We start from the raw sequence: 17841 nt of genomic DNA on the forward strand, positions 1-17841 counted from the left end.
CAAAGAAGGAAGGAAAAGGCTGGGGGTGACTAAGCTCTTATGCTGGGGGAAGACCCGGAAACTACCACTCCCGGATTCTGCTAGCGATTGAGGCAGACATGAACTGGTGGTTTTGCACTGTAAATAGTTTTGCACCAAAATAAAACCTGTAAAAGACAGGTCAGAGTCCTGACTGGTTACTCACGAGCAACCACCATTGCCATACGACAATTTCCACAAGCCTAAAAATACATTTTACAAACTCTTAGAATTGCAGATACCATTTCCGCTATCCTCGTCTCCCACTTCCGGTCTTGCCTCTTTAAAAGCCTTTGGTGGAATGCAACCAGTTTGCACTAGGCACATCATTCCCATTTGGCAAATATGTGGATGCTTTAGATTATGCATAAGTGTACAAATAAGCACCGTAGTAAATTCTGAACTGCAGATGCTCTTTATGACAACTCCCACAGCCCGCCCCTTATAAGACTATTTTACAAAGCTGAACTTTTTACTGATGCAGACATTGTGGTTTCAGTAATAAGGCATTTCCCCTCCCCTCATACCCCTTTGAGCCTTTTCCTGAATTCCACCCTGATGAAGAGTTCTGGTGGACCAAAAAGCTTGCTCATTATTTTCTGGGAAATTGATTGGTCATAAAAAGGGTCTTTTTCAGAACAATGGTGGCATTTTAGCCCTTAGTCATGCAAGCTAGTGTAACTTACCTTTCTTCTGATTAGCTTACTTGGTGGGTTTCTCTTTGGGAGAAGCTGATTTATTTGGCATGCAGAAGATTGGCAGATAGCACCCCAGAAGATAATCACCTCTGTTGTGAAGTAGGTGGTAGTGCCTCATCCTTGCCTGTCCCTGCTTCCCTGCACTTCTGTAAGTGTGGTATGGAATGATTACAGCAGCATAAACATGTTTATGTAGTTTTATTTATAATCACCGCTGTCCAAAATCACTTGCGGAAACGTTCAGCATTTATATTCTGTTGATGCTTTTTATTCCAGTAGATCATAGAATCAGATGAAATGTAAAAGCTGCATATTTGCGTTTAAGTATGTTAGTGTTTAAATTCTCCTCCCCTTTTCATTTTTACTTAAAGCTGTGAAGTTTGAGATGAGTCTCCTTAAGAAGATCAGCTTTGGTCTCGTAGCACTAATAGTCATGATTATTGTTGTGCCTGGTGCTGCTCTTTTGGTCAAAGGTAAGTGTCAAAAATTAATATCATTACTACTTTCCATCCTTCAGTCTGAAGGTTCCAAGGGTGGTACATGATTAAATATCTCAGAACCATAAAACAATAATACAGTGGTACCTTGGTTCTCGAACTCAATCCGTTCTGGAAGTCTGTTTGACTTCCAAAGCGTTCGCAAACCAAGACGTGGCTTCTGATTGGTCCCAGAAACAATGCCAACAGCCGAAACAGATGTTCGGCTTCCAAAAAGTGTTTGCAAATCAGAACACTTACTTCTGGGTTTGCAGCATACAGGAGTTGATTTATTTGGGAGCCAAGTCATTCGGGAACCAAGGTACCACTGTATAGTCCAAACAGAAAGAAACAAAAATCAGAAATGGCAAGCAATCAGGCATCCAGGACCTCTCAGCCTTCATTTTAGGCCTGGTTCCTTGTAACCTCGCAGCCAGGGAACCAGCAGAAGGCCCTCGGCACTGGACCTCAGTGTCCAGGCTGAACGATGGCACACAATCCTGCCCCTCTCCCAGTTAATGCTAGGAAATAGTTACCTCCAATTCACAGCATATACCAATTCATACCAAGTAGAAGTGAGAGGGACAGTTTAACCTAATAGCACCTAGATTTGTATGCACAGGGCCAGCAACACTGGTTCATTTTCTGGTGCTCTACTTGGATCTGATTTAACTTGTTTGTTTGACTTTTATTTACTAAATTAAAGGGGGGGTGGACTTACTAATTGTATGCGCTGTATAAATATTTTTTCTAGTAGCCAAATATTTAAATCAAAGTATTCGGTTAGCTAAAAAAAAAGTTAATAAAGCATACTTATTGTAGTTTAAATGCTACTTTCAAACAAGCCCAAAGCTTCATTTTGTTTTATTTAACACATGACAGTTCAATAGCATGCTCTTAATAAAAGTAAAACATAAATGCATTGAAAATTGCTAACAGACTAATTTTAGCATGCCCAAAGAGCTGTGAATTGGAGAGAACAAAATCGGGGGGAGGGGCAGAATTGTGTGCCATTCTCAAACTTGAACAATCTGTGACTATACCAGATTGTGAACCGTGAGCCTAATTCTCTAAGTGATGCTTTTCTGCAACCCCTTTTAATTTCCGTGCGGGATTTCAAGGACAGGCTTTTTATTGTTTGCATGCACTCACCTTCTTCCTATTGTTAATCCTTTTCTTGTTCAGTATAAATCAGTCATGTCAGAAATAGCTAGGAGTGGTAAGATGACTGAGTACTGTGGCCTTAGTTTGTTTTTGCTTTGATTTCAGATGTGGGGGATATTTGGCCATCTAAATGTTGCTGAACTACAGCTCTCATCATCCCCGGGCATTGGACATAACTTGCTTTGGATGATGAGAGTTATAATTTAGCAACACCTGGAGAACAAAAAGCTTCCCCACACCTGCTGTATTTCTTTTGCTGTGCAAGCACTGTGTGTAAAAGAATATGAGTTAAGCTAAGAGGCTGAGAGGGGGCATCACATGTTCCAAGAAAGGCCTGCAATCTCCATTGACAAAGTTGGTAACAGTTAGAATCTTAATCTGAATGTTAGCTTTTCAAGTAAAAGAGCACCTTTTTTTCCTTATTTCGTAGTCTTGATATGAATGCTTTTGTTATGTGAATAGCTTGGGTGGTTCTGGAGCGCTGTTTATTACATCCTGTTATGGAAACAGTTCTAGTTTCCTCTTGCAGAGGGCATTTAAGTAGGTCACCTTCATAATTTTCTGCCTCTTTTAGGATATGGTAAACACTGTTACTTTAAAGGGGTAGGACTCTTGTGTTTGGATCACTTAATTTTTATTGTCCTTGAGGCTGTCCAGTACTGTTCCTTTCTTAAGAACTAGTAATAAATGGTGCATTCCAAGAATACAATGGGTAAAATAATATATATTTATTCGGGGCACAAATGTGTTGGGGTGTTCTTTAAATCAATAGCTTTATGGGTTGCAGGATTTAAGAGCAAGGGGTAACGTAGAGTCTAGATCAAAGTAACACTTGGCGTGCTTTCCCCGAATAGTAACTGTTCTTTTCCTTTTTTATTTCATTTGGCTTCTTGCAGAGGGCTTTACATTAGCATCTCAATTTGGTCTTGGCTTAGTTGTACTCCCTACTATCCTTTTGGTGCCGCCTCTCTTCTTTGTGTTTCAATCAGGTGAGAATCTATTACTTTACTAACTCATAATAACTCATAAGTTCATAATGGATGATGAACTTGTTTTCATAATCCATTGTGGTGTGGGGAGAGGAAGCAGAAAGGGAAGAACCCCTTAGATATGTAGGGTTGTAGATGTTTTTAACCATGTTAGCTCCAGCCCTGTATTGGATAACCTCTGGGAGAAATTTTAGCATTACAGTCGTACCTCGGAATTCGAACGGAATCCGTTCCAGAAGTCCGTTTGACTTCATTCGGAAACAAAGGTGCGGCTTCCGATTGGCTGCGGGAGACAAAATGTCCAAGTCACAAGGCGTTCCTCAACCAAGGTACGACTGTATTGAGGTGTAGCGTGTGTCTGCATTGTGTCATTTCACTGCAGATGCTGGAGAGAGCGAACTTTTGTCTCCTCCTTTTCCATTCACAGAAGTGTGGTGTTACTTGAAGCCAATAGATAAGTTGGCCTCATCTGCCACTGTTCCCTGACAGAGACAAGAAGCTAAGCTGCAAAGATTGTTTAACTTGGTAAAGATAAGTGGATGAATGCAATACTCTGATTAGCTCTGATATAAACATGTGTGCACCTAAGTGCGGAAAGTTAGCTGGATCGAGGAATGCAGCTACTTGTCTTTGGTATATCATTTCTGTTTCAATATACAGCGTTGTATGTACTGTGATGTAATAAGATAAATTAAACGAGACACAGCCTAGCTGTGGGAGGTTTTTTGGTTGTTTTTACTTAACATTCCATGTAGCGCACGTTTACACTGGTTTCAGTTACATTTCAGAAAGTGTTTACTTTGTTCCATTTTTCACTTATGTATCTTTTTGGTTTTGCCATTCTTTTCTCAATAACACATGATTATTTCCCCAGTTTTCGAGAAGCCACCGCTCTTTGCAATTATTCTGATAATTCTGAAAGCGCTTGGATATTTAATTGCTGTGGCAGGTTTGGCTACAAGTTTGCCAGGTGAGCAATGTATTTTGTTTTATTAAAATTCTTTACATTTTTGGTTCCCTAGAAATTATTTACCCTCTATACTATCAAGGGGAATCAGCTTGAGAGCACACTTAACAAATATCCTACAAAGCAGCTTGTCTGCATTATGAAATGCACAAAGGGTTTGTGAAATCCGCACAGGGTTTTATAGAACAGGGATCTATGAGGACTTGGAACTACTATTTTATCTCTTGAACAAACAATTGCCTGAAGGTGGTGTTACCTTCTAATTAGAATGGCTATGCCATGTACTGCTGCATTTTGTAAGTAGGATCTAAAGGGTTTGCATTAAATTGTTAACTTTGTAATACTGCATATCCTAAAGATTCACTCAGAGCTACTGCTGACCTTTTTTGTAATTATTTTAATTTGTGCCCACAATCTTAGTGTGTGTGGTGTGTTTGTGCGCCCGCCTGCGTGCACACACACACACTCATGCAGTTTTCACTTCATGCAGCAGAGAAAATTGTGAACATAAATCTTTTCACATTTAGATGCATTTCTTTACTCTTAACAGCATTAAACATCAGCAAGATGACAGAATGTGTGAAATGACTGAGTTTCAAATATTTAAAGGTTGTCTTTCTAAGGGTGGTCAGCCAGAAATAATAATAGCATACTAGACATCTAAATTTGCTGTGCTCTTTTGGTGGGGGTGTGGAGATTGTGCTTAGATTTGAGTTTAGAAAAAGCTGCCTCTGTGAAATTACATTTATTGCAACCTTTAAAAAAATAAAGCAAAAGAGCTGCTTTTTTTTTTTTTTTGGTCCTAAAACCTTGTTTGAATAAATTATCTTTAACTGCAGGCATCCAGTCTGCAGCCCTTTCCACTGCTCTAAAGCAATATTCAATGTTTGGCAAATAAAGCGGCAGTAGCTCTGTTCTAATGGCTCTGTATTCTCGCCTCTTATCTTTCTTATTAGATAAAGGCTAGTTCAGGGTTGCAGTGACTCCTGTGGATTGCAGATACTCATTTGAGATCACAAAATATCTGAAAGGAGTTTGATTTTGCTATGCAGTTTCTAGTCTTTTCCTTTGGCTTTAGTGAGAGGTCCACCACCACACCACACCAGACCAGCACACAAAATTTGGGGTCTCTGATTAATGAAGAGGAAATTGATTGTATGCATTCTTAAATTTCAGCAAGATTACTAAGCTTTGTGTAACTGTGTGTCAAAGTCATTGCATAGAATTTTGCAGAATATATTTTTTTCGCTCACGGTGACTCATTTTAACACAAGTCTATTCAACAAGTCTTAGACAAGTGTGTGAGTTGTTCTTTGGCATCCAGCATCTAAATATTTCCTCCACACTCACCATTTTGAGTTTAAAAATAATTGTGTTTGTATTGGGGGTTTTTTTTCCTGTCCTAGATGGAATTAACATCTGTTCTTCAGTCTCCTGTCAATAACTTCATTGTTAGTGAATAATATTTTAATTTCACTAAACTGCATATTATCAAAGAAGATGTTTGTGATCCAGGTTTTAGCATAAAACCATTGAAATTATGAGTCTTAGAGACCAATGCTTGCAGAAAATTAAAATACAGCCAAGTGTATTTGTTTGCTGTTGGTTTTTGACCCACAGTTCCTTAATATTTTTCTGCATACTTCTTATGGTGGTTGATGCATGTAAAAGATACAGCAAAACCTGACACTTTCCGTAGCAGTTAATGTGCACATTGGTGCAAGACATTATGGCTGTAGATCTTTTCCTAAGTGTTGTAGTTACATTGCCAGACCAACTCAGAAAATAGAAACAAAAAAGCTAACCTAAATACTCCATTTTCTCTCTCTCAACAGAATGCCCACCAAAACAAACTTCTGTTGTGATTGCAGGCTTAGGAATTATTGATATTGTAGCAGCAATTGCTTTCATTTATATGGTTGTTATTGGTAAGTACTATTTACTTAGAGTATACATGAAATGCTTTATCTTAAAATCAAATGAATATTCAAACAAAGTTCTTGTTTAGTGCGTTTTAGGAGAGGATTGACCAGAAGATCACAAATGCAGGTTGCCTTGTGTACAAGCAAGGGGAACCCTCACATCCAGGGGCTAAATGCAGCCTTGCCCGTGCTTCTTTCCAGCCCTGAGGACTCTCCCCAGGTCACACTGCTCACAGATCCTGTTCTGTACCCTCATTGAGGGCTCTTGACTGGCTGATATGTGTCCTTGAGCTATGATAATGCCCCTTGCTTGCTTGCCTGGATGGAGGATGTGTATGTGGGGGCGTGTAGATAGAAACCAGTGACTTCCATGTAGCTTGAATGTAGCCTCCTGTACAAAGGGAAGAGTTGCATTCTTTGTTCCACCTCTGGCTCCATCTGCTTTTTGCCTTGGGTCTCGCCCACCACTGGCATATGTCCCCCAGAAGGGACAGTGGCCCCCAGACTGAGAAAGGTTCTCCATACATGGGGTGACATCATGCAAAAAAAGTTCCTTTACCACATGAGTAGATTTGGGGATGGCACGTGGGGAGAGGAGAGGGAGGTGAAGTACCATTGTGAAAACAGAAATCCTTGGGCTAATGGAACTACTTTGCTGGATATTGCACCTAGCCTATCAGATAAATATTTGGGGCACTATGTAGCATTGTTTTGAAGGAGGGATAGAATTTGACAGTGGATCTCACTGATTTGTCTCTGTTTGCAAGGGTTATATTGGGCTGTTTTTAAGTCCTGTGCCATGAGTACAATGAGCTGCCTTCTACTGAGTGGTGTGGAGCCTATCATTCTCCTTTCTTTCAGAAAAACTTTTTACGGGAAATAGAAGGTGCTGATGTTGATCAGTAGGGGCACATATCCAGCAACTGAGTTCTATAAGGCATCTTGTGATGCATTCTAACGCAGATCAATATTTTTGGTCTGGGGGATCTATTGATAAAAGGAAAGCAATCAGCAATCAAACTTGGGGGCACATAATCAGGTCCCAGGCTTACTTGAAGTAGAACTTTATTCCAACATTGGGCCCCAAATGTTGTTAGCCTACAACCCCCTTCATACCTGACCATTCAGCTGGGGATAATGGCAGCTGTAGTCCAATAACATTTTGGAGACTCAAGACTGAAGAAGCAGTATGCCTGCATTGTAAATGAAGGGAAGGTGAGTTTGCTGATTGGAGAGAAAATGGGATGGGGTTGGGTAGGCAGTTGTTGACTATGTATACCTGAAAATATTTGGTCTGGATTTTCTATATGCAAGTTATGTGGATGAAGAATGTGAGGGTTGCTCTGACACAAATGCTGCTTAATAGGTATTTGAAAAATAAACGCAGTCTTGCTGAAAGGAAAGTTTGCAAGCTAGACAGTAATAATACAGCTGTGTGTGTTATGCACATAGGCCTTGAAGTCTTTGAGCTGAAATAATAGATATCACATGGTTAAAACTATCCAGAGAAGCATGTAACTTGGCCCATGGATATAACGGGGCTTTCTGATTCTTACCCCCCCCCCCATGCACAGTAGCATCGCTTTTTGAAACTATGCCTTGGAGGCTGCTGTTCAGAGAAAAAGGTTAAGCCCTTTAAAGTTTTCCTAAGCTTTCCGGGTGCTTCAGAAGGAAGGAACGCTTCTGCAGTTCTTTCACAAACTTATTGAGGAGGTAAACATGAAGAGATTGGAACTGCATTCACAACAATCTATTCCAAAAGTGTTTTGTGTGTGTAGTTTTTTGTTCTATGTATCCATGTCCCACAGTTGCTTCTGATACAGGTGTGAAGGGAGAGGACTAGTACTGTGTAATGGTGATCTTCTCGGCTGGGTCATGATTGACCCACAACTGAATTATGCGCTGACTTGCACTATGACCATGATTCCATTGTTTTGTCTGTGTTTGTGTATGAGAGTGCATCTTTTTTTTAATTTTTAGTAAACTTATGTCCTGCCTTTCCACCTGAAGACTTCCAAAGGTGGCTAACAACATAAATTTTTAAAAAAGCAATTATCTGCTGATAGTGATAGATACAAGAGCTGAGCAGACTTCTGCTTTTTGGAACCACTTTGTGTTTTGTACTGGAACTCCAGCCTATATGTCCACCTCTAGTTAGTGTTAAAGGACCGTGGTTCATTTTATGTCTAAGAAATTGTTCTCAGTAACAGAACTGATTAGGTCTCAGTCCTTCAACACAAGTGCACTCCTGGTTCCTTGTTAGCTTTTTTCATTTCAGCAGCCTAATTTAGTTGCGGGAAGTTGTTGCTACTGTAAAAATAAAAATCGAGCACTGGAAACCCTTGCCAATCTACTGTCAATGGCCCATGAATCTACTAGTACATTGTGCTCTAACTTCTAACCATCACTGCTTTAAAACAGGTAAAGTGGGCGGCAGCAGGTTTGTTTTTTATTTTTTTTAAGCCCACAGCAGCAGCCAAATAAATTAAGAAACGGCAGTTGGAATAAATAAGTCTTTAAGAAGTGGTGAAAGACCGTTAGTGGTGAAGAAACAGCCAGGGACAGGAAGGAAGGGAGGGGAGGATAGAAGGAGGAGAGACAAATATAGTCACACATTGTAAGATAAAAGCCAAAGTGAGTCTCCCATGGCAGGTGTGTGTTCTGCATCTGAAAAAGCTGAAGGCTACTGCTGTGGAATCCATGCATGCATGGCTACGAACTCTGCTTCTTGGCTTTGGGTCGTAGAGGTGGAAAGTCCTGCATGTGTACCATTTTCATTCTGTATACTGCATTCCAATAGCAAACATGAAAAGGGAAGGAGGGACATGTGGTTTTAACCAAAGATATAAATATTGAAGAAACATTGCACACAATTCGTGCTTTGAACATGCACTCCTGGAAAGCTTGCAAGAATGCAGGTCTGGGCCAAGAAAGGAACTTTGCACGAGCAACCAGAAGAAAAGCTTTGCTTCTGTCACACTCCTGCAATATTTAAAAGATAAGCATGGGAAAAGCAAGGAGGATGAGACGGAGACACAAGTTAAGAAGTAGAAAGGAGAAGAGAACATATTAGACAATGGCCTCATTGCAGGTAATGCTAAAACCATGAATTGTCACATGTTTCCCTCTTGCCTCTCCTCCCGTGTGATTGGAAGGAGTTTGCTAGCCTTTACTTTCTGTTTCACAGCATCTCTCAGCAAACATCATGTACCAGTAGGAGGTGCTGGCTTAAACAAGCTGTGCTTCATACTCAACAACTGAAAGTAAATGCTAGTAGCCATGTAGGAAGATGGCAGGAAGGGGACAGAGCATGAGTCCAAGGCTTTGGCTGAAATTCTTTCTTGGTCTTCTTATGTCCCTGCATAGTGGTGATTAGATTTGTGTGCTTTGAGTATCCAGTAAGAAATTGTGCTATATTTTTACTTGTAACCATAGGTACCAGATTCAAAGATCATCAGCCTCCAAAGGTAAGCTTAAAATTAATGCATACGGGGTTGCTGGATGACTCAGGTGATACATAATGTGATTCTGAATCTTTCACAATTGGTTTGATCAGATTGGTAGCAAGTAGAATCACGGCAATGAGAATTCTTGCCATTTTAATAGGTTATGTAGACATGCAACCCTGGCTTGCCTCATTATTCATTCAACTCTTTCTTCATTCAACATCTTTCCCCATCTCCTTCATTATACAAAGACTACAGAGTGGAGACTTGAATTGCAGCTTTACCACTCTCATACATTGGAATCGTTAAGAATGGGAGAAGTAACCTTTTTAAAATAAAATAAAAAGCTAGAAAAATTTGAAACATTTGAAAAATAAAATCAAGGCAATGCATTTCAGGTAACTTGTATACTACAGCTTTGAACGGTGAAATGGTAGTAGATTAAAGCCTAAAGATTAAGCTCAGGCCCCAGTTCAGCACTTCAGAGAGTAGTGCAATTTGACTCTTGATTCCTTCAGAGGCTGCTCAGTTCACCTCAGGTCCCAGTTTCCATTTGGTGAAACCAAAGCTTTGCTGGGTTCATTTTCCTGCAAGGAAAGCTTTTACAGTTTTGGAGTGGTTAAAAAAGAATGAATCCAATCTCCTCTACTTTGTTGTGGTAAATTTGTTAGGGGATACTGTGTCTCTTCAAGAGATATGTGCCTCCCTAAAGGTGAAAACCTGCCAAATTTCAGAAACATAAATGCAGGGGTTTTTTTTGTGCTAGGTGCCTTTTAAAGGGATTTGCTTTCCTCCTTGTGGTTTTTGGGGAAGTTATTTTTGTATGAAAATGGCATACTTTCCTAGGAACACCTCTACAGTGTAACATGCAGAATTTCAGAAGGACGGGTGCTTGGGCTAGGGGGATAAGAGGAATGAGGTGGGGGTGGGGAGCCCTGCTTCAGGTTTATGCTCTGCTCAGTTGGCCCCAGAAAGTCTCAGAATTGAAGTACAAAGCTGTGTGTGCACGCGCCAGAGGCCAGCAGCACTAGAAGAACTAACAAGAACAAGGATATTTATTTCTTCGGCATTCCAACCCCAAAACACTGCAGTTAGAGTCCACTGGTAAAGGACCATTGCCTCCAATTAAAACCCAATCTTGTCAGTCACAAAGATATTCTCCCCAGCTCCCCCCTTTCTTACTCTGATTTTTTAATTTTCTTATCAGCTTGGGGGGAGAAATTTGCTGGAGGCCCATTAAACTGCTCAAGGTTATTCAGAGGGGCTCACTTGAGCTCAGCTAAGTTTCTAATCTTTCCAAATTGTTCTGATTTGGATCAGGATTTGTGAATATGCACAATGCTAATAAGCCCTCCTCCCTATTCTTTTTTTTTTGGGGGGGGGTGCTTCACCACTCCTGCAAGCTCCTTATCAACTGCGAACTAGTGTTGGCTACTTTCTAATATAGAAAGATCAGCCCAGAGAGGGATTGGCAGGAGGCAGCGTGGCTCTCTTACCCTTCATCCCTGCTTCCTTGTATAGACGCACTGTCACTCAAATATGACTGGAAGGCAAAAAGATGCTGCGCTTGAAGTTTGTTGTTAGACTGTTTCTCATGAGCAGCGGATCGGTTGGTAAAGCTGTTTATTCACTGTGCCACTTTAGACTGCAGATGGGGCTAATATGATTGAATGCTCTTCTGTCAACAACAACAACAAGAGCCCTGCACAAATAAAAATTAATGAGAATCATTCTAAACTAATCTTTTCCTTGACATGTGAGTTCTTTTGGCTGATGGTTGGGGGTAGCAGGTGGGGAGGAGGAACATGGAAAAGCATTCAGTTTGGTTAGCTGCTTGAAGTAGTACAATATATAAATGAATTTACCACCGCTTTTGCTATGTTTGACATCTAGGCCTGCTTTTTTTTTTTTTTTACTCTGGTGTATACCAATGGAACCAGGATATATATATATATATATATCTCCTGAAAGCACACTTGAAAGGTAAAGTGAAACGGCAGGTGCTTCTAATATTTCTTCATCTGTCAGACCTGAGCCCTTGCTTGAAGTTTCATTTTCTCCCCCTCTGGCAGTAGGAGAAATTGATAGCCATACAGCTACTGTTAAAAGGAGGAGATCCAGTCCTTTTCCCTGCAAATTGTAAAATCTGTCTGTGCAGGACGGCCTTTGATCTATCATGTAAGCTGCTTGGGTTGCACTTCACACTGTTCTGGATATGTCAGGTTGCAAATAAGACACCTGCCCTATGCCCTAGTGCAGACCTAACATTTATGCCAATGGCTAGGAGATCAAGAATGTACCTTAAGCTTCCACACATCCTCTTTCCCTGTCCCATTAGTCCCTAACCACACTTCTTTTACAATGGGAGTTTTCAGACTGGCTGCAAGGCAGTCATGTTAACCATGGTTTGTTTATTGATTTCTTTTTTTAAAAAAATGTACAGAAATTCTCTCTCCCCCCGCCCCATGCGTGTCCTACTCATGCGCGGCCGCTTTTGCATGGGTTGCTGTGAAATAAAGAAATAAAATGATTGAAATGGCACGCCTTCCCTCTCTTGGAGCTGCTGCCTATAAGTTGCTCAGGTGCTACTGCTTGAGTCACCTTCCCTCACTTGGTACTGCTGCCTGGAAGTCACTCTCAGCTGCTCACTCACTGCGATGGGAGAAATTGGAGCAGCAGCCCCAAGCAAGAGAAGGCACACTGGGCAGTGGCCCCAAGCAACTTCCAGGCAGCAGTTCCAGCAGTGCACGCGAGTCTCTCCCTCCCCACCCCACGTGCCCTCCCTATTAAAGTTGGGTGCTCCTCCCTTTTTGCAATTTCAGTTATGTGCACAGGGGCCCGGAACATAACGCCCCACATAAGTGGTGGGATGCCTGTATACCCTTTGGTTAAAATCATTTGAGGTGCATAACTCTCAATAAAAAACAGTAATAACAAACCCCATAAACAATTAAAAAGCACTGGGAAATGCAATCTTTAATATAGCCAGCAGAGAGAGAAACATGTATGCAGTGAGCAGTTACAATCCTGGCCTTAATTTTTCCTTGTATCCACTCCAGATAATACACTTTGACTATACTGATTGGTCTTTTATCAACTCCTTGCCAAATTTAGTACACCTCAAATGTTTTTTTCAAGTCTGACAAAGTTTTCCTGAAACCCTGGGGTTCTTTTTTTCTTCTTCATACCAGGCAAAATTTATTAGTATTTTTTTGCCAGTTAATGGTTATTTCAGAAGATACTGGCAGTGGTATATTCAAAAAATAAAAACCGTCTTTGAGCCTACTGTAATTTCTGGGGCAGACCTTTTCCACATGCAAAATACATTTAAACATCATGCATGAGTTTTTAAGGATTAACTTTAGTTAGCTTTTCCATACTTTGCATAAATACTTAATGGGGAAGTCTCTCCATTAAATCAGATATTTTGTTAATTTTTTGTTTGTTATCTGAGTTAAAACAACCCATCCAGTTTGTAAAATTAATTTTGTAACAGAAATCACATTAAATGCCTTAATTGGGTTCAGTAGCTTCTCAAAAGAGTTATTTGAATAATATATAAATAATGCCACAGCATCTGCTTATGAATTAATTTTAATATCCTACTGTCCCATCTTAATGCTACTTACTGCCTGCTTAGACCCTGGCGCTTTGGCTCAAGGCTCAATAGTTAGGGGAAAATGAATTTAAAAATAGATAGGGTAAACTGAACGTACACCACTAACTGAGACAGAAGTATATGAGTTAGTACGTATATATCTTCAATATTCCTGTAGAAAATTTCCCAACCAGATCAGCATTTTCCAGAATCAGGTACAAATAGCTCCATTCTAAATAGTCAAAAGCTTTTTCCACATAAAAATATATAACCCTCTATGGTTTTTAGACTTAGTAATCACATCAATTATATTCAAAAGATTCCTTATATTCATTTCTAATTTATGTTTTTCTTAAATAAAACTTAACTTATCTTCTGCAATATACTTCCCAATGATTGTGTTGCCCAGATTTTAAACTCTTGTTTTAAAAGGGTGATGGGTTGGTAAGATTTGACTCCAGAAGCATCTTTATCCTTTCTTAAGGATAAAGAAGCCTATGTTTTTGGAAAAGTTTGTTCTTGCATATCTGCATTTAATGACTCCAGAAGAAGATATGACAATGCATTTCAAGAAAATATTGTGATATTTAGTAGCAAAACCATCTGTTCTTGTTTTAGTATTATTTTAATTCAACAACAGCTGTATAGAGCTCAATAACTGTAACTGGCCTTTGAGGATTTTCAATATCTGTTTTCTTTCAAGAGGGCTACACAACATTTCCTTAATTCATATGCTTTGGCTTTGTATCAGCCCTGTCCCTGTTCTTCAATTGCTGAACCATGTTACTAGATTATTTTCCATCGATAGATGAAAGTAATCTGTTTGGCTGGTAGCCTTCTTGAAAAAAAATGCCTTGAAATGTTTTGGGTGCAATTGATTAGGCCAATTTGCTTTCTTGGGACTTCTATCTTGCCTACTTTTGTCTTAAACATAGGCATATTCTCCTGCCCCTAATTGTTGAATTTGACTGATAAGATCCTTCAAATCCCTTCCCTTTTTGTTATTAAATAGGCCACACTATGTTATCAAGACCCTCATCACTGATTTTGAGGCCTTCCAACCAGTGACTATAGTGGTCTCAGAAGAAATATTAATTCAGAAATATTTCTGCTTCTTAGCAATCACAATCTGATATTGTAGTAATAAATTCTTGACTTGCCAACAGCTATTTCCTGATTGGGTCTTATCACATGTCTGCTCTGTTGTAATGAGAGCATACCTTCAAGTTCGTAGGTACAGATGATCAGAAGAAGTTGAGAATGGAAGGATGAGTAGATATCACACTGTTGTATAATTACTGGGAGAAGGAATGCTTAATGTTCAGAAGCCTTGGAAAGAAAAGCCTACTTTTAAGGCTGGGGTCTCATAAAACATCCTCTTTGCTACAGTAGGCTCCAAATGGAGGGTTAAGTGTACACTCATCATTGCACTGGGATCTACACTCCATGTGTTCTTTCTCTCTTGTCCAAATCAGCTCCCCTGGGAGCTAAGGGACTAGCAATCTTGCAATTTTGGGGAGGGGAGATGAGGCTGTGAGCCAACCTGTGGGACACATTTTCTCTCTGCTCTTGACTACATGTTGTCATTACTGGCCCTAGAGCTAACAGCCTGCCATTAACCTAATTAATGTTCTGCTGTTTCTTGTATTTGTTTTGTAGAATCATTATTTATTGTATATGTCAATCAGAGTCATTTAATTTGCAAGATCCAAGCTAGACATGAAGACATTTATATTTATATATACACACATATATATTTTAAATATTTTACAGAAAGCTGTCGAAGAACCGCTTAATGGTAGGTAGTAATTGAAATCTTGATCTATATTCAGGGACTTGGTTTTTGTTCCAGTCCAAAAATTAGCTTTTGGGGCTGTATAAAAAATGTATACAAGATAATGAAAAAATATTCCTGACCTTAAATTATTGGTCTTTCATAGATCTCTTATGGGTATTAGAAAATAGCTTATGGCTCTGTAATTCTTGGTTTATCTGGACCTTTTCAAAGTTCAGATGGCTTTCTTTTTTAGGATAAATACCACTTTGATCTTATAAATTCATTTGCCAAAAGGAATTAGTTTCTTAATGAAAGATTTGTTCCTTCTGAAAAGTAGATATGAGTTATCTTTTGCATGGGGTTCACAAGTTTCTAGGATAGTGCTTAGCAAAACTTGGGGTTTTTTTGGTGTTTTGCCTTTTGGTCTCTGATTTCCTCATTTGATCCAACTGGTATGGGGGGAAATCCCACTGAATGCTGATGTAGAATCAAGAGAAAGACTGGTTGTGCATCAGACCCTCTAATTTCTTTTCCATTACATGGAACTCTTGCATGTCTTAAATTACAATATATTTTAACACTGTTTCTACTAAACTGCTGTTTACTCCTTGCTTCTCTAACTACTAACGTTTTGCTTGGTTTTGCAAAGATGCGAAAGGAGTGATGTTAGAATGATGGTAAGTTTTGCCTGTGTTTATTAGCTTTGCTTTTCAGTAGGGCTATGGGATTTTTCCTTTGTTTTGATTTTTTCCCTTTTTCATGAAACAGGAGGCACACTTCAAAGCATTAGTACTTCTAGTTATTAGTTTTTCTAGTAAGACACAATCCTTGAATATTTCACCAGAAATAGTCCCTGAGGTCCAGTTTTTCTAGCTATGAATTAAGGTGTGTGCGGGTGTCTCCAAATAGTGGTGGTTTATAGTCACTTTAAAGCCATTGGCAAACTTCCTTATTTCCAGCATCTTTACAGATTTTAGTTTTGCAGCTGTGGCTCCATAAATCCATTTGCTGCATCAAATGGCCCTGGCCCCTTATTAAATCAGGCAGGGGGCTTTGCAGTCCACGGATCGCCCTCCCCAAAATTTCAGTCAACTGCTGAGCCCCAGAATGCAATGCAACAGAGAACAGTAATGGAAAGGAGCTTATTCCTTCTCCAAAGCCAATAACAATATGAAGCAACTCTGCTACATCTTCCCCAGCCCTTTGGCAAATGCGGATGACTAGGGAAGGAGTCAACAGCGGGCGCAAATAAAGGCTGGCTACTGAGCCAGGGTAAAACTTGTAGATGTCTGTTTGCCTCCCTTGAGAGGCTCACAGCCTTGTAGCAAAGAATGCAGTTCACAAATAGAACATACACTAATGGCAAACATATTATCTGAGTGTGGAGCTTGTGGAGCCAAAATTACGACACCCTCACACAAGAGGGAGGTTATCAGCAGTCCCAAGGTTTGCAAGAGAGAGAGAGAGAGAGAGAGCCTGAAAAGGGAGAAGAGGGGAATGAGACCGAAACAGTCCAATCAGTACAAAACATGCTAAATGGCTAAAGTATATTGAGTGGAGGAATTGGATTGGAACATCTTGAAAGAAGGTAGGACTGACTGGAAAACTGAATGAGAGCCTTCTACTGTGCAAGGTTTGCTGCAGATTCCACTTGGCTGCGAATGGCCTACAGGCAAAGTTGCCAGGCACACACAGGGTCAGGGGGAAGAGTTTCCTGCAACATTGCTTAGCTGGTGGTCAGGAACCCTGACCATGAACACCCCTCCACACTGCAACATTTTGAATTGCCACTTTATTCCTGTTTTTCAAATTACTTTCCTTCCTTTATAAATAAAGGCAAAATAGTATTGGTGGTGGATGTGATCAGAGAAAATGGTATTGGTAGTGGATGTGATCAGTCTGTTAGACTAATGCTTACTAAAAATACTGATTTTCCTAATTTTGTTATTAATCCACAGGGAATTGAGCAGGATGGGAAATACGTGTTCATGTTTTACATACTTCATTAATCTCTGGCTTGCTATTTAGTTCAGTGGCTTCTGTATTAATCTTGATTTCATGGGAATCGAGATTAATTAATCTAGGACCGCAACTGAACTTGCAAGTAATTAGGTCTTAGTCATTCAAGCAATTCATCAATGAGATAATCATGAGTGTTTAATCTGTTTATTCCAACTGTTTGTGCATCTTCTTAACACTAGATTCAATGAGAAAGTAAGTAAAATTCATTAAACCCCACTTGTACTGTGTTAAAGAGTCGATGGGGATACTTGAAGTGTAAAATAAGAGGACATTATTATTCAATTTATATTCTACCTTTTTTGCAAGGAGCTCAAGGGTTCCCCCCTCCCCGTTTTTTTCTTCACAGCAACCCTTTGATGTAGGCTAGGCTGAAATACTCAGTCTGGACTTGACAGTCCTCTTCATACTCTCTCATCAGTACTTGGTCTGTCTTTATATTCCCTTCAGTCAGAAGACAGTTCAACTACACAAAAATTATGCTCTGTCATCCCAACGTCTTGTTGATTTTTAACTAAGAATGAGTGAGTCTAAATGGAATGTCCACTGAAGATCTGCCACAGTTTGACCTTTTTGGTTCCACTACCCTGTCTTAAGAAGCTGGTCTCCAATGTCAACTGACATCATGGAAAGTCTTGCAAGGCATATGGATACCCCTTTTATTAATTGTGTTAGCATAACTCTTTCTTGTTACACTAACTGAAGAACACCTTTTATGCTCAAGGTCTCTTTTAGAAGTAAACTGCCAATCTTTTTGTCTCATTCAG

At 39.8% G+C, this 17841-nt stretch overlaps 1 protein-coding gene across 7 annotated transcripts in view; it reads left to right on the forward strand.

The window, feature by feature from the left end:
- CD47 (CD47 molecule) overlaps window positions 1-17841 on the forward strand; it is a 232563-nt gene that overhangs the window by 21937 nt on the left and 192785 nt on the right. For 2 of the 7 annotated variants that reach the window (XM_083611710.1, XM_083611706.1), the window contains exons 4-9: window positions 1088-1189; window positions 3253-3345; window positions 4220-4315; window positions 6148-6240; window positions 9670-9701; window positions 15052-15080. In XM_083611710.1, the coding sequence (XP_083467836.1) occupies window positions 1088-1189; window positions 3253-3345; window positions 4220-4315; window positions 6148-6240; window positions 9670-9701; window positions 15052-15080 (445 nt within the window). Of the gene's footprint in view, window positions 1-1087; window positions 1190-3252; window positions 3346-4219; window positions 4316-6147; window positions 6241-9669; window positions 9702-15051; window positions 15081-15704; window positions 15737-17841 lie in introns of all 7 variants that reach the window. The other 5 variants (XM_083611709.1, XM_083611708.1, XM_083611711.1 and 2 more) reach the window with 5 other exon arrangements.

Source organism: Podarcis filfolensis (genome assembly GCF_964270895.1).
Source record: "Podarcis filfolensis genome assembly, chromosome: 4".
Lineage (NCBI taxonomy): Eukaryota > Metazoa > Chordata > Lepidosauria > Squamata > Lacertidae > Podarcis > Podarcis filfolensis.